This window comes from Simochromis diagramma, unplaced genomic scaffold (assembly GCF_900408965.1).
Source record: "Simochromis diagramma unplaced genomic scaffold, fSimDia1.1 OVJJ01000816.1, whole genome shotgun sequence".
NCBI lineage: Eukaryota > Metazoa > Chordata > Actinopteri > Cichliformes > Cichlidae > Simochromis > Simochromis diagramma.
This window is the reverse complement of record NW_024386908.1, coordinates 2,434,068-2,459,724: the sequence shown is the minus strand read 5'-3', so window position 1 is coordinate 2,459,724 and position 25,657 is coordinate 2,434,068. Positions and strand designations below refer to the sequence as shown.

Below are 25,657 nucleotides of genomic sequence, written 5' to 3'. Positions count from 1 at the left end.
GCAGTGCTTTTGTTGCACTCAGTTCCAACAGTGGGGCTCAAATACACAAGTACACTTAAGTTAAAATTTGAAATACACTTTAATGTACTGTACATTTCTATCATTTGAATTATGTTGCAGAATTGTACTCAATTTGCTAAAACAATTCCTCAGTATTGAGATGCAAGGGTTTGAATATGCAGGCTCTTAAAGTTACTTTACTTTCTTCCCTTATACTCACTCCAGAAAGTTCAGTCTTCCTCCTTGTTGTGAATTGGACAGAATAGAGACTCCTCCTTCTAAGAAGAGACACTTGGATATGACACAGAGAAGGCCTGCTAACATTATTCCAACCTAGAAGATAAAATCGGATTATATCAAGACATTTACCCCACTGCTACAACTAGAATTCAAGTTTAATTGTGATTTAGAATTAAAGCCAAATGTCCTGGCACTCGAAATGGACTCATTTGATATTCTTCTATGTAGACTATGTAGCATTAACAGTAATCTTGCGTGTCGAAGCCTACCTGGAAAACATCTGTCCAAACCACTGCCTTCATTCCACCCTGCAATAATGAGCCCATTTAAATCCAGACAGCCAAAGCAAGAAACAGTTCAGTTTAAGGGAAATGTATAGCAGAGAGAGATGACTTTTGCAGCTTTTGTTGTTCCATACCAATGCGCAGTATGCCGTACAGACCATTCCTGTTACCACGATTACCACCCACAGATTCCAGCCAGTCACTGCAGAGAAGTGGGAACATTTAAGATACTGGTCACTCAAGTACCCGCAAGTTTACTTGTGCAGTAATGTTTCCTGAATCTGTCAGCTTTGGCCTGAACATACCTTGATTTAATGCAAGGGCTGGAGCATAAATCGCAAGTCCAGACAAGAAGAGCTGTGGTAAAAAAGGACAAATGCCATCTGGTTACAGATATGTGGCCCTAGCCAAACAAGTCTTAAAACTTGCTTACTGCCATACTCACTGTTCGAATAATAGCGAGGAATGTTACCAGCAGACGGGTTACTTTGTTATAACGCAGCTCCAGATACTTGGTAGAGAAGACAGTTACTCATACAGCATCCAAACAGACTTTTTAAAAAACAAACTAGTGGTGCATTTATTGTACCATAGAGCAGTCTAATTAAAAAACAAATATTTTATTACACAATAGATCATTACTGGTTTAACCAGAAGCCAAATAAGCTGATATCTTCCCTTTAAATTACAGACGCGCTTCTGGTTATTGTACACAATCTGCAAAAAGCTACTACACTTACCTGAAAAGTGCTGGTAATGGGCAGCCTGTAGAAGACTGGGAGAAAGATCTCACATGTGAACACCTGGGCCAGAAAATGCCCGACGCAAGCATACCCTATGATGGCTCCATAGCGGTACACCTACAGACAAGCAGCGTTTCCAATTTAACAAACAAGACCATGACACACATGCAGGTTTATAAAGTTTTAGCAATTCACACAGTCGGGCTATTGGAGCAGTAGACTTGAAATACTAACAGGAGTCCAACCCTGAATAAATGTTTTTACTACTGCGTGGATGTCAAACTCATTTTTCATCGTGGGCCAAATGGACTGGACCAGTAAAACCAGTGTCAGTGTAAAGACATTTAATGCACATTTCATCTGAGATATTTTAAATATAAAAGTCATACTTCCAATAATACAGCTTGGAATATTTTATTAGCTAACAGAATGTTTTTATATTCCAAGTCATAAACTCAAAGTCAGATTTCTATGCAATTAGTTTTTCTGTTACTTAAATGTTGTATTAATTGCCACGAGGAAGGTCCTTATACTTATGAAAGTACAGTTTAAAGTCATAAATATTCGCAGGGAAAGTTAATCACAGGAAAAAATGAAAGTGCAATGAGAGAATTTTAATCTGAGGCCAATCCCGCCACATTACCTCTACCGGAATGGATATCAGTATGATGGACGACAGGTCGCTGGCGGTCAGTGACAGGGAGACGGGCAGAGCGGTGAGTTTTCGATCTCCGGTTAAGAATTCCTGGGTATTTTGCTGACTTCTTCCGATCCAAGCGTAGTATAAGCCGATGGTTGCGGACACCAGCAGCATCAACACAAATACTGCATAGTCCGCTATGTGCAACGAGTCAGCTCCAGCCAAGTCCTCACACATTTTGTTACAAGTGTTACGGATTCAAATATTGGGGATGGATACAAGAGGAAAAACCACAATAACAACACTGGTCCGGCCGGGTTGAGTCAAACGATGATTTTAATGATCACACGCATGGGAGATGGACACCGTACGCAGACAGCATCAGATCTCAAAATGGTGGAGCATTGATCAAACTCTTATAGCCTCTAGTGGCCCCCACCTAATCATAAAAGCCTAAACATTCACATTCTTTCTCTCACACGGCGCCTAAGCTACGACCTTGGCTCCCTGTTTATCTGCTCCTGCTGAGATGGGGCAGAAAACTCCAGTATGTTCTGTTCTCTTCTAATCAGACAAATAAGGCGATGACTTTCTGCGAACAGTATCTCTTATAACTCAGCAGTATAATGCATCATAAAACAATATCATTCATTCACAATAAATCAGCAGTCTAATGTAATGCAAATCAGTTTAACAAATGCAATAGTTATCACCTTCTTCTAATTCAGGAGAATAATGCAAACTAAAACTACATAATAATTCACAGTCTTTAATTAGGGGTATAACATGGCATAAAATAATATTATAATCCCACACTCCCCTTGTTGAGCTCTTTAGAATAAAGAGCTCACCTACACCCTGCAATCCAGTGTGGCTGGGTTCATTTCTTCTTACCCCTTAGGTCCTTTGTCCCCTCAGACTAGAACCTCTGTCCGAGGAGCTTTTAGCCTTTATTTCATTGCTGCAGCCACCAGTGTCGTCCAGTTGGGTGATCCTCTGCTCTTCTTTCTTCAACCTCAGGGGTTAGACAACCCTTCAGTCGTTGCACAGATCAGGGGATTATTCTGCCCCGATGTCAAACAACGATCTGTGTATCCTCGGGTCACAACTGTGTGTCCTGTGTGTCCCCCAGAAAAAGGAACAGGAACGTGTCCCCCTTTTGACCAAGAGCCTCTCGAACCTTGTTGGTCTGGTGTTCCTGGATTTCCGCCAACCCCTTCATGGTTGTGTGTTTATGGGATCCATCCTTTGAGGTGACTAATCGGAGCCCAAAATGCCATAACACTTGGACCCAGTTGGTGTCTCGGCAGTCACTGTGTCTGTCTCTGCTGCGAAGGATCCTCGTATATCTGTGACCTCGTCTGGTGTCTGTTCCTTTCTCTGTAAGAGACAGAAAACCAAAACACCTCTCTTCCTAGCTCTAATAATCTAATGTTGTTATCTACTGATCTTCTAGTGATTCAGAATTGGTTTAGAATATTCAGAATGTCCCAGGGACTTATTCTAATCATATCCTATGTGTGTGTGTAAGTGTGTTTGCATTTAGCCCTCTGCACTCAAAGTCAATACCTGCAATATATCAGTCCGGACCATCACGCCGAACGAAGCTTATGACCTTCAAAAGACCGAGTGCCAACTCATTATGAGCACATTTGCAAGGTGTGTCTGAAAATTATTAAAACCACTCATTTTAACAAAAGACATCAAAAACAAATTAGCCATTTTTAATCCTAACATTTGCCCCCCAAAAATCATGTGTTTGCTTCCGCCTACTGTCCCACGGCTTCCTCTCCAGTGTGGTACTCAGCTTCTCATGAACACAGGCATTTTATCTTCTAAACTCTATTCAGTTCATTTCAATGATTAACGCCTAAACATGGAAATAATGATTTATGCTTCTCACTGATTCTCTAAAAAAGTCCGGAAACCTCTTGGGTCACTATTAGCTTAAGCTTTACCATACCTAAGTTATTAAAAACACAAATGAAGTCATAAAAATGTTCATTTAACCCTTGTTTGATGTTAAAACTCAACTTCCCCCCTTTTTTGACACATTCCCATGTGTCAAACCAACGGAGCTAGAAAATTAAAAGAAAAGGTTAGTGACCTCATATCTCAGAAAGTATCAGACTTTCTCCTATCCAGTGTCGTTGCTCCAGTCCTGTCATCCTGTGCCAGGGAATGAAATCCATTTAATTGTCATGTTAGATCTGTTCAACTTCTGGCTCCACCCAGAGCCTGCGTCCGCAGAATTGCCAAGAAACAAAAGCTGTATTAATATGAACTTCACTTGAATATGAACTCGTTGACTACTTTTGACACAGCAAAGGAACATTCTCTCCTTCTCGAGGACAGGCACTGACTCCCACTTATCTCCTGGAGCCAACTGTCCCTTATGGAGACACAACATTGCAGCTACAAGGTTTTGCAGATTGTTAAGTTGATCTGTGTGTAATGCTCTGAATCAGGTATGCAATATCAAATGAATGTTGCTTAATCAACTGCCACTACTTAAAACTTAGCAAAAGATATAACTGAATAAAAGATCACAAAGAAAAGCATGATATCAGTGTTGTGTAAGCGCGTGCGGCCTTCTGTGGTTTTTTTTGGGTTAGGGTTTTGGTTGTGTTTGCAATAATTAAGTGTAACAAAATCCCAGTTTCATCATATCAGTCATGCTCTTCTGCTTATCCTCGGGTATTGAGACTATTAACTCTTGCAGCACCGGGTGTTCGTAATTTTGGTTCAAGTGAATTAATAAACTTTTTGAAGGCAATTGACTCACACAGTTATGTAGATATCCCAGTCCTGTTGTCTCGGGATGCATCACGCTGCCTTGTCTGGGGTTAGCTTCTGTTTTCTGGGGATGAGGGTTGAGTGTGCTCCCTTACCTTCTCAAGGTAAGCTAGGTTAGCCTTCTGGTGTGAGCTTTTCAAGTGCACTTTAAGGTTTGTGGGATTTTTTCCCTTTAGAAATGTCCCTCATTTGCCCCTCAATTTGTCTCTTTCCACTACAAGACACTTGCTTTATCCAAAACACAGTCATATTCAAAGTAATCCCAAATTGGACTCTGGCGCTTTCTCCCAACTTTTCCTGACATGATTCTGCGCGTGGACGGAGCAGCGACACAGACGACTCGACTAACGTGCTGCCACCTGCTGGCATAATGAGACACAGCAAGAAAAAAATCTGGAAACTAAACTTCATTTTCACCCTTGACTATTGTAGGACACGCACACATCAATGAAAACTAAACACATTTTTGCTATAAATTCAGTTAATTTTAGTTAGTTTTGTGAACACTCATTACAGTTTTAGTTAGTTTTCCTTTTTTGTTTTTATTTTTATTTCCGTTAACGAAAATGTTTTTTCACTTCTAGTTTTCGTTATTTCGTTAGTTTTCATTAACGATAACAACCTTGCTCTGCACACTGGAATAAACATAATCAACATGGTCAATATTTTTCCTGCGTGTTGTTTCACCATCTTATCGTTTCCAATGCTCCATCCGCATGTGGTTTGGCACATTATATTTATTTAAAACTCCACTCTGTCTCTAAATGTTTGAAAAAATTTTCAAGTTTGGGGTCAAATTTTGAGAATTTGACCATAAGTGAAAGTTATGGTGTTATCACCCCCTTTGGGGCTTACCTTTCCCAGTTCTGATGATATTCCTCCCTATTCTTTGCAAGTAACCCCTTTTGGTGGCGAGAAACTGTTGGTGTGGTCAAGTGGGTGCTGTAAAAACAAAAGCTCAGGACAGAACAGTTATCAGTCATGTACTTCATACAAAATTAGCATATATTGAATTTCATATTGATCCTCTGAGTGTAATGGTACATTTTAATTTGAATTTCTCAAAGCTAAACACAATAATTTTTCTTTATTTTGCTCTTGTTCTTGTGCAGCACCACCTCTCAGCACATGCCCCTATCGGTTATATCTTACTTTTAAATTGCTGACTATTTCAAGAAAGCACCCAAAAGATGGGGACCAGTGTTTATTGTTACATATCTCCATTTTGAATGTGACCAGCCTACCATTTCCCTGTTATCCATAGATATTAATAGAGTTTTTTGGCTTTTTTCCTCTATAAAAGTTAATTGACTCTTTACAGTGGCCTGTTATGGTTAATAATAACATGTTCAGTCATGAGTGAAATCAAACCGTCTCTTCCCTTTAGCATTTAACATTCCCAACAATATAATGTGATACATTAATCGAAACACAGCTACTAAAACACAATTTTCTTAATGCAAACATCAGTAACTCAAAATTAGCAACCAAAGGGTTAAGTCTGCAGCTCACACTCATGTGAAGCTACAGCCTTCCCCCTTAGTCTCTGTCATCCTTTTGTTCCTGCAAAAACAAAACAAAGCAAGACAAAACATCCACCCTTCTTCTACAGGCTGGGTGAATTGTTTGTGGACATTTACTAATCCTAAAGTCAGTACCATTTTTGTCTCAGTATCAAGTCAGTTAAAACTTTTAGTCGTCAGTCCATCACAGTCCAGTCACATGCATACATCCACACACATTCATACCAGATATTGCTGATAATGGAGTCTCACGCGCAACCTATACGAGCCTCCATCACCAGCAAGATGACGTCATCATTTTAGAGGAAAACAGTTCCTTGTTTTTCGGACTGGATTGACTCGCTGCAATCCTTTTAGGCTCAGGACTTCTCATGTGATCAATGTCCCATATAAGTGAATTTCTCCCAAGCCCATTATAATCATGGAGAAAAACACTTTGCGACTGTTTCCAGTAAGAATATTTTATAGCGCTTTAAAGTTCAATCTCTCAGGCCTGGATTAAAGAGCTGATTTGTTAAATCAGGAACTCACAAAATACCAAAATATCACCACCGGTGGATCACACCTCTCTGATGTTCTTATTTCAGTGCACTGTAACAAAAGCAAAAACAAACGTAACCAATAAAATACTCAAATAATAACAAATACTGGGGCCCATTGCAAACATGTCCAAGCATAAAACCATCTTTCTCTCTCTTAGAGAAAGAAAACAATCCAAACCTCACTGATAAAATCAACCTAGTGTTAAGCAAAACCCAAAAATCAACCAAAACTTCCCCAGAAAGTTTTTCTCCCTCCCGGGACAACATTGTGTAGGATTACAGGCACCGTAACTCCTTTTTGCCCTGAAAAAAAACATGTTGGATTTACTTGATTCAATAGTGGACACTGGTTGCACACAAATGTTTTGCTTTGGTAGAAACTTAAACAACTGAGTTAAATCAACACAACCTTTTCATATTCAGTAAACCTGTGCATTTTGTGTTCATAAAACAAGATTGAAACATGTTCAGATGGAGTAAGTTGAGCTCCTGGAATATTTTAATCCTTCAATTCTGTCAGTTTATTTTAACACTATTCAATAACTTTTATCCAAATACTACTTGGTCACTTAAATACTACATGTTGTCTTCATATTGCATACGGTTCAACAAAGTCTAGATCCTGGTTACCATAAAAATTGAATGGGTCTACAACAACTACCATCCTCCTATCTTTATCCTGGTTGCAACAGGGCTGGGAAATAACCCTGAAGTGATAGGTTACCAGGCAGGGTACACCCCGGACAGCTGACCAGTCTATCAGATAGAAACAAACAGCCGTTTACACTTACATTCATGGATAATTTAGAATCATCAATTAACCTAGCTCTAATAACTGCATGACTTTTCACTGTGGCAGGAAACCAGAATACCCAGAGAGAAACCACTGCAAACTAGCCAGACTGTGGATTTGCACCCAGGACCTTCTTACTGTCAAGCAACAGCACTAACCAGCATGCCAACAATGTAGGGAATACAGGAAAGCTATGATTTCCTGTATTTGAGGCAGAATTCTTTTGTTCTTGCCCTTGACAGGTTAATCCACAATAAATAGCAATAGCATGCATGGGGTGTGTGTGTCGTTGTCTGCCTCTTATAACTCCAGTGATTTTCCTGTAGTTTCAAATCTTATGCGGTGTTGTGAATTCCGTGAGTTCAGCAACTAACCACTCTTATTAGATTGTATCGTGTCATCTCAATGAGAACAAATTGAGTTGTTGGATTTCGTACAGATCTTTAAAGCCTGAGGCAATTGTGTTAAACACACGCGAGATGCTTACGTAAATCCAAGGGCTGACCCCTTTTTTTTTTTTTTTCCAGTGTGTTCCTCCTTCAATTAAATCTCAATCACAAAAATGTGGCGCTCCGAAATAAGGCTCACACCGTTAATTCATCATTTTCACTCTGTACCACTGCTCCTTATCAGCTTATGTGAAGCACAGTAAACAATTCAGTGGAGGCCTTGAGCCATAAACAGACATCACGCACAGACATTGTTTTCATAACCAAACTGCCTTAGACCCTGTCCCCTAAATCTACACAAATGGGTGACATGAAACGCATTTAACCAATAACCAATCAATGGCTTCTTGTTGTTGTAACAGATTCTGTATTTGGATGTTTGTGTGCAGCATTTTGCGTATCAGTATAAGCATTTGTTAGTAAAGCATTCTTCATTGTATCAGCGTGTGTGTGTATCACTCTTCATTGCACAAGCGTGTGCATGTGTGTGTGTGTGGATCACTTCTCAGTGAATTGAATCAGCATTTCGATTTGTGTGTGTGTGTCATTTCTCACTCAATCAGCGAGTGCATATATGTTCATATGTGTGTTTCTCTTCATTCTGAGTCAGTGCATGTAGATGTGTGTGTTTGTGTGTTTGTGTTCATCACTTTCCTGTTCTGGTGTTCTGGGTAAACCACGGCCTGAAGCGTGCCCTGGGGTCCTGCCCTCCTCCATTTCAGTCCGTTTGCATCCGTTGGTGCTGCTGCTCAAAGTTCTGTCCATACTGGTTCTGGCCCCAATTGAGGCAGTCCTTTTCTCCAGTGTCCTGCATCTTCTCCTTGTCCAGCTCCTCCTTAACTTGACCCTTTTGCTTCTGTAGCTCCTTCAGGGCTTGCTCCTGCTGTTGGAGCTTCTGGTCAGGTTTGGCGACCTCCTGCTCCAGCAAGCTCCGGCCTGATTTCAAGTCCTGTATCTGGGACTCCAAGCCTGACTGATGGGTTCGATTAGCAGCCAGCTCCTCCTGAGCCATGCTCAGTTTCTGCTCTGATGCCTTGAGCTCTTACTGAGGGCAGAAACCTCAGAGTCTTTTCCGTACACGTCAGATTGAAGTTTATTGATGTTTTCCTTGCTTTGCTCCACGGCCTTCTGCAGCTCTGCTGTTCGGCTCTTCTCAGAGGTCAGCTCCTGGCCGAGCCCCGACACCTGTGCCTTCAGCTTATTTTCTTCTTGTGCTTTTGTCCATTCTGAGGTGCCTCCTGACCTCAGTTACTCCTCCTGTCTCTGGCACGCCCTTTTTGCTGCCCGATCATCCGTGTTGGTCCGTCACTGTCCTGCACAGTTTTAATGCAGAGTTGTTAAGGTCAGCATTCTTTTGCTCGGCCTCACTTTTCATCTGGGCTTAATGGGCGTCTCGTCACAGCTCTGTCAGCTGAAGCTGTCTAGAAATCTCCCCCGTGTAGTGAAACGGGCCTTGGATTTAACGCTCTCCGTCTCCGCTGCATGAGATCGTTTTCCTGCAGCAGTGTTGATGTTTTCAGGTTGTTGTTGTGGGTCCAGCTGTTACAGCATTTGGTCAGGGTCACATCAAAGATGGTAGAGGAGTGAGCAAAGATGGTAGAGGGGAGAGCAGGAGTTCAGGTCAGCCTCGGCTTTCCGGGCCGACAAAGCAGCCTGTAATCAAGCATAAAGAGAAAAAACAAAAACAAAAAACAAAAACAAAACACAACATCAGGAAAATGATGTTGTGTTGGCTGTGTTATTCAGAGAGGGGAGAAACACCGGGGCCAGGCCCTGTGTCAGCCTCCTCTCCCCCTTTTTTTTGTTTTTTCTCACCATATAATCAACTCATAACCCACCAAGTTGACAGGACAACACAGGTACATGTTAAAATTCTTAAGATCATGTTTAAAAGCCCAAAAAAGGAATTTTCTTTCATTCAGTAATCACTTGTATTAATCAATCAGCAGAAAACATGTCACAATTTGAATCTTCTAACCACTAAATTTGTCGTGTCTTCACTGGTTGGTCAGACCAGTGTCTTTTTTTTTTAGTTAAGTTGTTGTCCTGCAACCCAGAGAGTTTATTTGTTAGTAGTGGATAAACTTTATCATTTAACAACAGGTGTATGTTAAGTTTCACTGCTTTAACCTTGCTGGAAAATCTTCACGTGTTCATGAATGTAAGCTGTTTCTTCATTGCGTGTGTGCATTTGTAGGTGGGTTAATTTAACTTTTTCCTCAAACGAGGCATTTCTCTAACACGTGCCTTTCTTATACATTTCTCTGGTTGTGTGTGTGTTTTTATTTTGCTTCCCAAATTGTGATTTCCCACCTTAAATAACAGCATTCCATGTCTTCAGCCAGGAGTCAGAGCCTGCTTGTGAGATTCGGGGACACATGGTGCCAATAACAATTCAGTCAAAAACTTGCCTGAAAATTTCCAGTGATGGTAACCGATAACTGGAGGAGAAGATGTCCTTTAAGCTTCTTTTCCGGGTGGGGACAAAATGAGGTCAAGCTGTAAACTTTTGAGCCAAAGCTTGGCCTGTCTGTCGTCCCATTTCTGTTTATGCTTTTGCCGCTGTACTCAGGTTTCCAGGTTGAGAGAAATCCACCTGTATTAAAACACTAAAACATTCACTTAGTATTTCTTTTCTGAAAACATCCATTCGCTTCATCTGCCTAGATTTTACTCTCTCTCTCTCTCGGTGCATACTTCACACAGTCAGGCAGTTGCCTTTTATGGGCATGCAGAGTTCCTGTCACACACACACAAGCCCAGCAGCTGCAAAGCCGTCTTCATGTCCTCTATCCACACTCTCAGCCACAATCCTCCGTCCTCAATATGACTGTATAAAACCAGTCATAATTATCCCTAGAAACACACAACTTCAAGAAAATTCGTTGTATTTAATCATCTATTCGTACTCACTGTGACCAATGCAATTCATGTAAAGAAGATCCCCTATATGTGAAATTTCAATTCAGCACGACCCTGAAATAAGCATGCCTTTTATCTAAGTAAAATGAAATTACTACACCACCTCTAGTGCTGAAATTCGTGCTTGATCACACCCTATATTATGATAAAACTAAAAGTAAATCAAATGTAACTTCCTATATTATTGAGCTGAACCAAGAGTCACTTAAAAATCTTATAAATCCTGCTTCACACCACAAAATGAAACAAATCACGGCTGTATTTATCACTCAATCTTACTCTGCCGACTGAAGTGCCGGTCTAAATCATGCACGATTTGTCTCTTCTATATCAAAACCCAGCCAAACATCAAACATTCAGCGTAGTCATTCAAAACTTTATTTGTAATATTATAATCAGCAAAATCAGCGTTTTAATTACAGGCATGTATTGTTTGCAAATCATAATTATAAAACTCAAAAACACGCTAAACAGGAAGTGAACGTCCTCTGTGCGCTTCACAGCAGCCACCTCATTTGCATGTTCACACACCATCTAAAAATAGCTCGCAGCGCTGCAGTGCGCTGTCGTCACACACACAGCCTCACTCACAGTCTCTCACACAGCTCTATTATTTTATATTACAAAGACGTCTTATATTTACAATCACTCTCAGGCCTGACAGATTTAGCGCCTACACAATTTTGACAAATTTAAGTTAACGGTCCAACCGAAAAAGTCCAACTTTTTTGTGATCAATTAACCAGTATCTGTCCAACAGTTTCTGGCCTCATCTCTAAAGTCCTTAACTTAATTTAAAAGTGTCCAACACCCAAGGTCCAACCTTTGCTGCCCAAAAAAGCGCAGATACCGTTCCAAACGGTAAGGAGACTCTAACTCCTAGCTTATTCCAGGATGCCCTGTACCCCACAGTCAAGCCAAACTGAACTAACCCTGTTCGCCGACAGGTCAAGGTCGCGCGTCCGCGGCCAGGAGGGAGCGTAACCTCCGGGCTATGCGCTTCTTAGTCCAATTCCCTATCAAACTAAATTCACTCAGCAGTCCAACTGCTTTAACTTTTCTCAGCAGTCCAACTGCTTTAAATCTCTCAGCAGTCCAACAGCTTTAAATACTCAGTACTGTCACTTTCAACGTTTCATTATCATTACTTCAGCTTCAGTTCTCATGAGATTTTTCATCAAAATCAAAACAGACATCTACCAGTAATTTCAGTGAGTAGACTTTAATTTTATCATGTCCAATTTGGCACACTTTGGAAATAGATTCAACAGGTAGTGCCTTACCTTTGTATAAGCCGGCTTATGCCCACTCACGTCAGACCACTGGCTTGTGCCTGTCCGTTCGACAACCTCGGACCGTCCAAACCTCCAACTTCCACCCCAATACCACAGGACGAGCCCCCAAACTGTTACGGATTCAAATATTGGGGATGGATACAAGAGGAAAAACCACAATAACAACACTGGTCCGGCCGGGTTGAGTCAAACAATGATTTTAATGATCACACGCATGGGAGATGGACATCGTACGCAGACAGCATCAGATCTCAAAACGGTGGAGCATTGATCAAACTCTTATAGCCTCTAGTGGCCCCCACCTTATCATAAAAGCCTAAACATTCACATTCTTTCTCTCACACAGCGCCTAAGGTACGACCTTGGCTCCCTGTTTATCTGCTCCTGCAGAAAACCTGTTTATCTGGGGCAGAAAACCTCTCCAGTATGTTCTGTTCTCTTCTAATCAGACAAATAAGGCAATGACTTTCTGCGAACAGTATCTCTTATAACTCAGCAGTATAATGCATCATAAAACAATATCATTCATTCACAATAAATCAGCAGTCTAATGTAATGCAAATCAGTTTAACAAATGCAAGAGTTATCAGCTTCTTCTAATTCAGGAGAATAATGCAAACTAGAACTACATAATAATTCACAGTCTTTAATTAGGGGTCTAACATGGCATAAAATAATATTATAATCCCACACAAGTCAGAGCAAAACTAACTATAACGCCAGCTAGACCTTTACAAATCACTGCGAACCCTGCTCTCCATGACGCACAAACTCGCTATGTGTCCGAGCTCTTCAGCTTATATATTCCTAAACACCTATAGTTATGTTCGTTGTTAGCCACAACCTCCACAGGTGACGCTGATTAAGACTCTTGAAACAGGCGGGTAATGAGGGAGAACATGTTTTGTTCGTTTCTACATGAGCTTTGTGTGATTTGATAAGTATCTGAGGCTGAGACCACAGGACTGTAAAACATGATTGTTGGGCTTCATATCTGTACTGAACAGTCATATAAGATTAGCTAGTAAATAACAATTAGTTAATGTTGTTCATGTTCACTAAAGTCAGTGTAAATATGAGATGACCAATACTATAGTTATTATATTAATCATTATAAGTTATTACAGCAGTGAGTTTGAACTCTCAAATCAAATCACTTCTATTGTGACATCACATGTGCAGGTACACTGGTACAGCACATGTGAGTGAAATTCATGTGAGTGAACTCTGTGTCAAATACTGAGATTCAGTAAAGATTCAAGTTGCAGTTATTTATATGTCCTGTCACCTTAAATCTTCACTCAAAGACAAGTATCTTTGACAGTGTATATGTATTATATTTAACCTCCTAAGACCCGAACTCTTCCATGACATGCATTTTTAATTTCTCTTTGATATCTGGGCATATTGGTGCCTGATGAATGTAAAAACAGAGAATTATCAGATTTTTTTTTTACCTTATTTTTGTTTTTAAGAACAATAAGAGCCACATATGAGGATATCTGTTTAAAATATTTGATAGAACAGTGGCAATATAATGTCCTTGTACGTGGATATCAGGCCCATGTAGAGCAAAATTGAGTATTTTGGTCTAAATAACCCAAAATGTGATGTCCACATATGTGGACGCCAGGTCCTAGGAGGTTAAGAGACAAATGTTCCTTCAGTATGTTGGCATTACTAAATTTGGCTCAATGCTTACATATATGTATAAAAAGAAAATGTACAAGCTGTGATAACTGTTTCTGATAAAATGAAGAGTAGACTGATATATTAAATATTCCTTTATTGGGTGAGAAAATCAGACCATGTCATAACTGCTTTAAGTCATACAGAATAGATATCAGAGCCTTAAACAGGCTGGCTTCTGCTAAATGGGTCAAACTGGCCCTGAGTACTTTCTCCCACACTGAAAACACTGGAATGATGAAATCATTTGAACATTATCTAATAAGACTGATTCAGGACAGACAATTAGTTATTTTTAAACTTTTCTAGCAGTCCTTCACAAACAGGGAACAGTCTGTCTATTCTCTCCATCTGTCAGCTGCTGCTGGCTCTTCCTCCTCCTCTTCCTCACACACTGTTGAGTTTTTCCTGGTGGATCATCAGGGGTGCAAAGCCTCACAGATGATGTGCAGCAGTGGGTCCCTCAGTCTGTCCTCACTCTGGACACTTGCAGGTGTCACACATAGAAATCAAATGTGTGATAAGCTGCAGGATTCAAACACAAGTGTAACTTATAAACACATGTTCATACTTTTATTCCACAATCAGAGAGAAAGAAACAGAGAGAGAGTGCAGGACAGACAGACAGGTGACAGTCTCAGGTGTACACACTGCTACAAACAGGAGGATTTAGTGTTTGTGTTATTACGAGTGCTGAACAAGAAGAGTTCCCAGATGGTACAGTGGACACATGTGTGACTCCTGTGATTAAAGCATCTTTCTTTCAGCTTAACGAGTGAACCGTCAGCTCGTTTAAAGATGTGTAAGATGTGAGCCTCATCTTGGTGACTCCCATTTAGACCAAAATTATATGGCCAATTGCATTTTTCATATAACCTTTGGGATCTCCTGGTCTAACAACACTTTCAGTCAAAGGCTCTTGGGACACTTTTTCAATCCTTTGCAGCATCAAGTCTAGACGTGGCTCCTTAAAGAGCCAAGTTTCCAGCTATAAGGTTGCCCAAGTCTGTGATTAGTACCCCGTACAGGACATCAACTCTTACTCTCAATGTTACCATATTTATATATATATTAAGCGGAACTTAATCTAGAAACTGAGGCTACAACCACTTTAAAAAATATTTTTAATAAGATTACAATAGAAGTGAGAATTTCATAATTTTTTATGAGCAGTCACACTAATGGCCACCACAAAAAAAATGCAGGTTTAATGCACTTACACACCTTTAATTCACTTTTAAGACCTAAATGCCACGTTCATTCAGAAGAAGGGAAGAAGTAAGTAGGGTAGCCTCTGCAGAACTGCATGCACATTGGACATGGGGCTCTGCCTTATGGGCCACGTGGCACGGTGCATGTTCTGTCCTCACTAAGTGTTGTCCTCGTGAACGTAGACCCAGCTATACAGACAGCTAAACACTCTCCTAATCAAAATCCAAGGAGCAGGCCGATGTGTTGAGTTGGATGATTTAATGAGGAAAAAGTGTGAAACTGTTGACAAAACCAGAAACAAACCAATAAAAATGTTGTATCAATATAAAATATAACAAACACATATTCAAAGATATAAGAACACTATATTTATCTGCTTAGTGAGTGGAATATGGTTGGAATATGGCATTTTGCAGTTAATTTGATGAATTTTCACTGGGCTCTGCTTGAAACATATCAGCATGGCATATTGGCACAATAGTAACATTTTCCACCAAGACTATGAAGATAGTTATTTTGCTCCCATGGCACACAAGGGATCACACTGGAGAGAACCAGGCTGAGAACCTAGCTGTCTTTTCATGCCTCAGAAGCAATTCAAAAATACAGACTCTAATCAATTTAATTACATGTAATTTTATTACATAACAATATGTTAACTTTAATGGAATCTGATTACATGAAAAATGATTTAAAAACTTTATTACTTAAATAAATAGACCTTTGATTTTTATAGATTTCTGTGGCATCATTTAAAATTATTGCTTCATATTTATTGCTGATTGATCAGTACATAATAACTATTGCACAATATAATTCAAACAAGTGCTAGTCTGCATTTGCAAAAAGTCCCACCACAATTCCTCTTCTACATTGCATTTCCTGTATAAGATCATAGAGAAACAAAGAAGCTTATACTTTAAAAAAGCAGCTACATTCTTAGGTGGAAATGCTGCTTTGTGGCAAATCCAGCTCAACATCACAGAAAGCAGGATTAGGATTGCCAAATGTCTTCTTCCTGTCCTTTATCAGATCAAGCTTTCTTTTTCGTCTCATGGCCTAAAAAATGGGAAAACAGGGCAGAAACTCAGTAAGTTAACCTGTCATATATGACATTCGCTTACTGAAGCAGTACTTACTCTGTCTTTGATCAATTTAAACAAGTAGTAAAGACTTGTGTCTTCTTTTGTCAGCCTGAGCCTGGATTCTACATTCAGCTTCCGACCTCCTGAAATGTTCAATAACAACACACAAAAAGCATCAATAACCTCCTAAGAGGACAGCGTTAACCATAGTGAGCTGAATAAAGATGTTATTTACCTGTCAACACGCTGACTATCAGACCCACACTTATAGTTATTATAGTTCCAATTGGACTGAAGTAAAGGTAGGAGACTGAGTACCAGTCTGCCAGCGCAGGCCTGATGACGGGAGTCGTGAAACCAGAAGTGAAATCTTGCTCATACCATCAAAAGAACAATTGTCATCAAGATTTCCAATGTCTACTCATCAGTGTGCTAAAAAAAATTATAAATGTTCATCCAGGGCATTAAAAAAAAGTTACTTTATGGATCTTTTCTATTAGCTACACTTACTTGCTATTGATAAGTACTGGGGCTGTTGTTGTGGAGCTCTGCAATGTTGGGACATGAGTGGAGGTCCAGCTGAAGCTGTCCGTCATTGTAAAGTTACAGCCTTCAGTGGTCAGTGACAGAGGCCGACTCATTTCAGGGGGAGGAGGGTATATCTGCGCTCCGATGGCCACCCAGAGAGACACAGCCAGCCCCAACACAACACCCGACAAAGCTCCCTGAAAAACATTTTAATGAGTGCAACATGAAAAAGTGTACAGTTCCATAGAAAAAGATACAAAGGATATGCAAACGTTTTAAAGGGACGATTAAAGATGAAGCCTTATTAAATAACAGGGATATACGTAGTATGAAGGTAGATAAAGTACTGTGGGGGTTTTAGCCTCTGTTGCTCTCAATTCATCTTTTTTGAGACGTGTTGCTGCTGTCAAGTTCAAAATGAGCTGTTATTTTTTAAGAAATGGCACATTTTCTGGGTCTCTATGGTCTAATGTGACTAAAAAAATTTCCTGAATCATTTTTTTTTTAATCTGAATGTTTATTGACAGCCTTTTTTGGAATTAGGTGTAACAGGGATATACTTACTTTTGACGTGGCAAATGGACAGAGAATCCCCAAAGTGAACAGTCCAAGTAAAGGACCTCCAATGACCCCGAATATACTGATGACTGCCTGTTTAGAGGAAAGCACATACCAGCTAAGCTGCAGACGGCATATTCTATCATTAACAAATGCATAGATCCTGTAATAGTTTTCCTTTCTTGATAAAATAAACCGTGGAGTTTACACACTGACAGATTTGTACCTGGAAGATCGGTCCTAGAAGTGAGGCCAACCCAGCCATCCCAATGCATAAAACTCCATACAGGAGGCCTGCAAACAATAATGGTAAAATATTGGGCGTTCATTTGCTAATAATTTTTCATAATTGCTTTTTAGCGATGCCAGTCTTAAACTGAACACAGTGATTATCTACTTACTCGTTCCTTTTGAGATCCAGGCCAGTTGTCTCTCTGACATGCTGGCATATGGTTTGATTAGATCTTCCACTGTCACTGCAGCCAGTGCATTGATGCTAGAAGAGACTGTGCTATGGGTTGAAATAGTAGGAAACCCAAGAACAGTCGAGTCAAAAACAAGGCACGATACAACTAACCTGCCTTTTAGATAGCAATCACAGCATTATACTGCAAGCTGCTACAGTAAACACACTAAATTTTCATTGTGTACTTAATCTGTTGAAAGTATTATCTTAAATATTCAATAACCTTAAAGATCCACTAAATGCTGCTGCCACAAACAGACCAGGAAGGCCAGGATAGTCTCCCAAGACGTCCATCACCAAATAAGGCATCAACTACAGAGGAACAGTGAGACTGGGTTAATGGATCAAGAGGGCCAGAGAGTCATACTTTATACAAACTACTGATAATAGTGATATTAAACTGTTAGTTCAATAGTATTCACACAGTTAAGTAATTAAGTAGCTACTATTTACCATTGATTAGTAATATTCAAATTTTTGTTACTTTGTAACTTTTGTTACTTTTGTAAGGTTTTATCACTGATAAGACACACCCATGATTTCAAGTACTGTTTATTCAAAGATGATAGTGTCTCAAAGATTAACACAGGGTGTACTTTGGCACTGGTGCCATTACACATTTTTCATAACAATAGTGAGTCTAACTATCAAATGTTGATATAAGGGCCTTGGTTAGGACATTTTCATATTACAGTTTAATGAAGTGAATTCTCAGTCTTGAGACGCTCCTCGTTTCTTTAAATGCTGCTGGGAAAAAATGGGAAATGGGTGCAAATTCTAATGAATAAAAGTCAATATTTAATATGACCAAATTTATTCTTCAACTGCCTGAACTCTCCCATACAGCTTTCTTGCTTGTTTTTTTTTTAAGTAGTCTTCAGGAGTACTTCTCCTGGCTTCTTGAGAAACATTCAAAGCACTTCTGTGGATCCGTGCTCCCCTTTGCTGATCCCACACTGCTTCAATAATGCTGAGGTCAATCCATGATATCCATGACTAACAGTGTTCCGTTGTGGCTTTTCTATGCAAGTATGCTTTTATTAAATTGTCATGCTGAAAAATGAAGCTATTTCTAATCCATTCTAAATTTTGCACTACTGGCTAAACCGCAGCCATAAACCATGACTGTAGTTTTCTGTAGTTTCTTGGGCCTACCACTTTTTTATCATCTATTTGTCCAGTTTCCCAGTTTCCACCCAAAAGAGCACACTGCACACCATGCTGAGATGAAGTTTCTGACTAGTAGCTCTTTGGAAATCACCTTGTTGGTTGGAAAATACAATTTTTTGCCTGAGAAACTGTGTTAGTTTTGGGATTAAGCTAAAGAAACTAGGAAAATGATGTGTTTTTGGCACAAATTTCTGGTAATAGAGTGCCTAAAGATATCGTTTAAAATGGGTTCTTACTGGTTTATTTCTCAAATTAGGTGCCTTGATGCTTGTTGGTGCAGTTATATAAGAACTATAAGAAGTAATATGAGGTAAACTTTCTATCATGCGTGAGTGTAATTTGTTACAGTGTAACTCTCAGCTATGTCATACCTGATCAAGTGCAGAAAGCAGTCCAGATGTCCAGGGGTCGCAGCTTTTATAGATTGAGTAAAGACACATTCCCGCAAACACTGCACACAACAGTATCAACCACAGACCTAACAGGTTGATGAACAAAGAACTAAAGAAGAAAACAGAAAATAAATGTACTTGCATCCATTTATTTATATATAAAAAAAATTTATAGAATAAATAAAAAAAAATAAAAAAAACACCCAGCACGCCCCTGCGGGCGGTTTATCCTTCAAGCTCGGGTCCTCTACCAGAGGCCTGGGAGCTTGAGGGTCCTGCGCAGTATCTTAGCTGTTCCCAGGACTGCGCTCTTCTGGACAGAGATCTCCGATGTTATTCCCGGGATCTGCTGGAGCCACTCGCCTAGCTTGGGAATCACCGCACCTAGTGCTCCGATTACCACGGGGACCACCGTCACCTTCACCCTCCACATCCTCTCGAGCTCTTCTCTGAGCCCTTGGTATTTCTCCAGCTTCTCGTGTTCCTTCTTCCTGATATTGCTGTCATTCGGAACCGCTACATCGATCACTACGGCCGTCTTCTTCTGTTTGTCTACCACCACTATGTCCGGTTGGTTAGCCACCACCATTTTGTCCGTCTGTATCTGGAAGTCCCACAGGATCTTAGCTCGGTCATTCTCCACCACCCTTGGGGGCTTCTCCCATTTTGACCTCGGGACTTCCAGGTTATACTCTGCACAGATGTTCCTGTACACTATGCCGGCCACTTGGTTATGGCGTTCCATGTATGCCTTGCCTGCTAGCATCTTGCACCCTGCTGTTATGTGCTGGATTGTCTCTGGGGCATCTTTACACAGCCTGCACCTGGGGTCTTGCCTGGTGTGATAGACCCCAGCCTCTATGGATCTTGTACTCAGAGCTTGTTCTTGTGCTGCCATGATTAGTGCCTCTGTGCTGTCTTTCAGTCCAGCTTTGTCCAGCCACTGGTAGGATTTCTGGATATCAGCCACCTCCTCTATCTGCCGGTGGTACATACCGTGCAGGGGCCTGTCCTTCCATGATGGTGCCTCGTCTCCCTCCTCTTTCTTGGGTTTCTGCTGCCTGAGGTATTCACTGAGCACTCGGTCAGTTGGGGCCATCTTCCCAATGTATTCTTGGATGTTCGTTGTCTCATCCTGGACTGTGGTGCTGACACTCACCAGTCCCCAGGCCTCCTTCCTTCCGCTTAGCGTACAGCCTCAGGGTGCTGGACTTGGGGTGAAACCCTCCATGCATGGTAAGGAGCTTTCTTGTCTTTATGTCAGTGGCTTCTATCTCCTCCTTTGGCCAGCCTATTACCCCAGCAGGGTACCTGATCACGGGCAGGGCGTACGTGTTGATGGCCTGGATCTTGTTCTTACCATTCAGCTGACTTCTCAGGACTTGCCTGACCCTCTGCAGGTACTTGGTGGTTGCAGCTTTTCTAGCGGCCTCTTCATGGTTCCCATTCGCCTGCGGGATCCCCAGGTACTCGTAACTGTCCCCTATGTCTGCAATGTTGCCTTCTGGTAGTTCAATCCCCTCAGTTCTGACTACCTTCCCTCTCTTTGTTACCATCCGACTACACTTCTCCAGTCCGAACGACATTCCAATGTCATTGCTGTATAGCCTGGTAGTGTGGATCAGTGAATCGATGTCTCGTTCACTCTTGGCATACAGCTTATATATATATATATATATATATATATATATATATATATATATATATATATAATCACCAAATTACAACAACAGGTGCCTCAAAACACTTTATACTGTAAATACAATACAGAGAAAAACCCAACAATCATATGACCCCCTATGAGCAAGCGCTTTGGCAACAGTGGGAAGGAAAAACTCCCTTTTAACAGGAAGAAACCTCCAGCAGAACCAGGCTCAGGGAGGGGCGGGGCCATCTGCTGCGACCGGTTTGGGTGAGGGGACAGGATAAAGACATGCTGTGGAGGAGAGCCAGATTAATAAAAACTAATAATTAAAGGCAGACAGGTATATGAACATAAAGTGACTACAAAAGGTGACTGAAGAAGAAACACTAGACCTACTGCAGCATAGGAAGGAAGGATTCTGGGTTACCTGATTCAGCCCTGACTGTGTTTTATGAAGAAGGAAAGCTTTAAGCCTAATCTTAAAAGTACAGAGGATGCCTGTCTCCTGAATCCACACTGGAAGCTGGTTGCACAGAAAAGGAGCCTGAAAGCTGAAAGCTCTGCCTCCCCGTCTTTTAAATATGGATGAATTTCTATATTAGTCTCTGCAGTGTAACATATGACTGACCGCTAACTGGCATTTTTAAAGGCAAGCTTTTTGTTGAGAAGCCCCCACCACCACCACCACCACCATACATACATCGTGCAATAAAACAAGACTCACAGTCTAGCATGAGCAATGCTCTTGCAGGAGATGTATCTCTGAACCTGCGACTGGTTGGTCCCATATATACTGGTCCAAAGAAATGTCCCTCCAATGGCAACAGTCCAAAAAGTGTGTCTTCTCAGAGGGTTTGTATCAAAGCTGATGAGACATAAAAAGGGAGAAATTTGAGTTTATTGATTGCTTCTGAATTCAAGAGGCTGGTTAGCTAATCTCCAATGTGCACCATTCACAAAAATGTGCTTTAAAGGAGTTTATAACAAGTGAAATCACTAGCAGTACACTAGGAATGCTCCACAGTATGGCATGAAAACTATCACTGTAAATTAGTGTTACTGTTCCTCTTCTGCCGACAGTTGACTCTTTTCCTGCTGCTAAATTGAACGTTCATTTTAATGTTTTGGTGAAAACTCACTCCCAGAAGTTGATTCTCCCTCCGTGTTGTGAATCTGAAAAGATGTTGATGACTCCACCTTGTAGGATCACAGATGCGATGATGACAGACAGGAAACCTGCGATCATTACACCGAGCTGGAGGAAAAAAATACCACTTTTAGTTTGCTTATTGAATGTTGATGGAAACGGTGATAAAAACTAGTGTTTGACTTGTAAACAAGAGCAGAAAATGCTGGTGTTTTGAATGAAGCAAAACACCAGCATGCTGATGTGGTGTGCAGTTACTATTTATGAAACACCAGTGTACATTGTTGTCTCTCCAACCACAAGCAGCATGAGGCATAACGGGTGAGCTCTGATTTAGTCAGTACCACACCAACCACCTGGTGTGTTATTATTTCCCCGAGGAGCCTACCTGAAACACGTCTGTCCACACCACTGCCTTTAGACCACCCTGTAACAATGCAGACCAAAGTCAGATTTCACAAAGGGCTGCTGTATATTTCCATTTTGTGGTATGACTCTTTTAGACCTTCAAGAACCAAATAGGCACCAGTAACTGCAGATATAATACTGATTACAATTATTGAGTCAGACATTGCATTAAAAGAAGGTTGAAAAATTTCCACATGTGCATGAGTCTAGGGAAGCTTAAGTAGTGCACACTTTCTGAGGTTTCCTAGGTGTGCAGAAGTGTATCATCATGATGACACTGGGATCCTCTGATCGATGGTGATCGGGGCTGAGCTTGAATGAACCCATTTTCTCATTATTTAATCATTCTTGTCAAAATGCATTTAAAAAATTGGGGACCGCAGAATTCATTCAATCAAATTTTGTTACATACCAGTGTGCAGTAAAATGTACAGACCACTCCCGTGGAAATGACCGCACCCCACAGATTCATCCCGGTCACTGAGGAATGAACCACTGGTCAGTCAACTGGATAAAACCGAGTACGCGTAAGTGCCCTCGTGCAGGAATGTTTTATGAATGTGACCACTGTGTTGGACCGCAAGCAAACATACCTTGGTTTAAAGCAAGAGCTGGAACATAAATGACAATTCCACTGTAGAGGATCTGTCACAGAAAAAAAAAAAGTTCCCCGAGTGACTGATATGTGGTTTTACCTACACAGGTCAAAACCCTGTAATTATGTGTAGACAGGCCTCTTACTCACTGTTTGGACAATGAACAGCAGTGTGCCCAGCAGACGGGTTGCTCTGTTAAAACGCAGCTCCAGATACTTCATAGTGACAGAAGTAGAGAGACAAGATAAAAGTATGAGTAAGGTGATGCATTTCTATGAAGTCATAAAATGTTTTCGTCTCATTATTTACAAATTAACCAGCGCCTTAAAGTCGAACCCAATCACTCCCTTTACTCCTCTTTGGTTTGAATCTATCGATAATCTGATTTTCATCTCCATGCACCATAGTTCATGACATAAAGTGAGACAAAAGCAACATCTGAAACTTGAAAACCACACACCATAATGTTTAGTAGCCGGGGCTCTCTTTACAAACCACTTTAGACTTTCTTTGACTTTTACCAAGTTACTTGGCCATATTGTATTTTATCTATCTCAGTCCACAAAAACGACGTGCTCTTTATTCCATCAGTGTCATTCTTGTTTTGTTTTTTACCAAGCCTAACACAGGCCTTTTGTTTGCACAGTAGTGCAACGGTGATCAAATGTCTCTGTCCCTTTCTCGATAACAGTTCAAAATTATCTTTCACATGTAGACATTTCATTCCTGTGTAAACAGAGTCTGGTGGAATTGCAAAACAGAAATCAGACGATCCACACAGCACAGCGCTGAAAAAAGGGGAAGAAAAAGTACTCTTACCTCAAAAGTGCTGGTGATTTCCAGCTTGTAGAAGATGGGGAGGAAGACCTCAGATGTGATCAGCATCGCCATTAAATAGGAGAGACCGTAAAATCCGATATTGGCTCCGTATTGGTAAACCTACAGAGGGATTGTATGAATTATTGTAGCTATTTAAAAAAAGAAAGTTCAGCCTTGCTTCCATTCAATAACCGTCACATTTTGGATTTGTCCCTTGTGAATCTGCGTTTTACCTTACCTCAGCTGGAAAGGACAGCACTGTGATGGCTGACATGAAGCTGGCGGTCAGGGACAGGGAGACGGGCAGAGCTGTCAGCTTGCGGCCTCCAGTTAAAAAGTTCCCGGGGTTTCTCTGGCTCCTGTCCACCCAGGCGTAGTAGATCCCCACAGCAGCAGACACCACCAGCATGAGAGCGAACACCACATAGTCCGCCAATGCGAAGGAGGTAACTGCCATTTTAGTCAAAGTTGGAAACAAAGCTTTGAGATTTATTCAGAAAGTTATTCAAACCTCCCCCATGTGTAGAAGTCCTGGCACATCACCTTCTCACTGAACACTGAGCTGAGAGCAAAATCACACCGCTGTGGGTGTGTGTGAGGGAGGCAGGGAGGGAGGGAGACAGGTGGATATAGAGAGAGAGTTAGTTCCAGGGAAGTACAGTAGCTGCAATATATGGAAAAATCCACAGGCCAGCAAATATTTGTGATATCAAGTCTTCGTGACCGCAGTAAAACTGTTTTTTATCAACCCCATGCTTGTGTTTCAAGAGGTTTCTTTTGGAGAAAACTGTGTGTTTTTGACAATGTTTTCGCCTTTTTATACTTCAATTTGCAGAAATACACACTTAAAAAAATGATCATGCCATTAACACAAGAAAATGAGTTTTTAATTAAAAATCTATTGCAGTGTGTCATAGAGACAAACGTTTATTATGTTTATCTTGCTCCTCATTGTTGCTGTTTCAGTACAAGAAAAAAGCCCCTCTTCAAATCATACTAAAAACACTACTGTCCACCAATGTAACAATAACCGGAGCTAGCAGAGCGTAACTTTTTGAGCCTGTCTGAAGAGTCTGTGGTAGTTTTTGATAAGGGATACACGGCTCAGAATTCAGCAAAGCAGATAAAAAGAGGGAAGGGACTTGAGAAGTTGTGTAAAGTGTGATTTTACTGGCAGTTTTGAGAATGTGGAGTAGATTTTGAAAGTTATGGGACTGGATTTTTCTGGATTTGAATCCTTGTTGTTGCTGCAGCACCAGAGTCAGCTGGGCTACAGTTTATCAGACTTTATCTTTATCAAACCTTGTGTGGGATTCATTAATCATTTCAAAAATAGGAATATAGCAATATTAATTTTTCTAGAGTAGACTATGATATAAATGAAAATAATATCTTATGTTATTGTCTATAAATATATGCTATAGTAATGAAATGTCTGCACACGCACAGACTGTCAACACCTGGAGAATCAGAATCTTTATTTCAGACCTATATGTAATAAATATTAATAAAGATAAATAAATGAATATGAAATAAAAAAAGAAAGACATTATATTCAAATGATGAGAAATATTGATCATTCCCTGTTTGAAACTCAGTAGGAGGTAACACATGCTTATTAAGTCCAACCCCTATTTAGCTGATTGTATATATCTGTTTTGATTATACAGTCTAATATATACATAGACATTATCCATAAATAAATTTACATATTT

The 25,657-nt window shown here is 40.5% G+C and overlaps 2 protein-coding genes across 2 annotated transcripts in view; both read right to left on the bottom strand.

The window, feature by feature from the left end:
* LOC120735857 (sodium-coupled monocarboxylate transporter 1-like) overlaps nucleotides 1-2,258 on the bottom strand; it is a 12,043-nt gene extending 9,785 nt beyond the window's left edge. The window contains exons 1-7 of the mRNA XM_040035593.1: nucleotides 1,911-2,258; nucleotides 1,265-1,384; nucleotides 970-1,035; nucleotides 830-881; nucleotides 659-726; nucleotides 510-548; nucleotides 221-333 (exon numbers count right to left, since the gene is read on the bottom strand). Of these exons, the coding sequence (XP_039891527.1) occupies nucleotides 221-333; nucleotides 510-548; nucleotides 659-726; nucleotides 830-881; nucleotides 970-1,035; nucleotides 1,265-1,384; nucleotides 1,911-2,144 (692 nt within the window). The 5' untranslated portion in view covers nucleotides 2,145-2,258. The remainder of the gene's footprint in view (nucleotides 1-220; nucleotides 334-509; nucleotides 549-658; nucleotides 727-829; nucleotides 882-969; nucleotides 1,036-1,264; nucleotides 1,385-1,910) is intronic.
* A 12,820-nt stretch (nucleotides 2,259-15,078) lies between these two features.
* slc5a8 (solute carrier family 5 member 8) lies at nucleotides 15,079-24,515 on the bottom strand. The gene is made up of 17 exons (XM_040035592.1): nucleotides 24,181-24,515; nucleotides 23,943-24,062; nucleotides 23,273-23,338; nucleotides 23,121-23,172; nucleotides 22,940-23,007; nucleotides 22,508-22,546; nucleotides 22,112-22,227; nucleotides 21,697-21,837; nucleotides 19,307-19,436; nucleotides 17,989-18,077; nucleotides 17,701-17,810; nucleotides 17,526-17,593; nucleotides 17,306-17,392; nucleotides 16,724-16,938; nucleotides 16,449-16,549; nucleotides 16,268-16,356; nucleotides 15,079-16,187 (listed from the first exon to the last, which is right to left on the bottom strand). The coding sequence occupies exons 1-17, from the start codon at nucleotides 24,397-24,399 to the stop codon at nucleotides 16,068-16,070; spliced, it is 1,830 nt and encodes a 609-aa protein (XP_039891526.1). The 5' UTR covers nucleotides 24,400-24,515; the 3' UTR covers nucleotides 15,079-16,067.
* Between the last annotated feature and the right edge of the window lie 1,142 nt (nucleotides 24,516-25,657).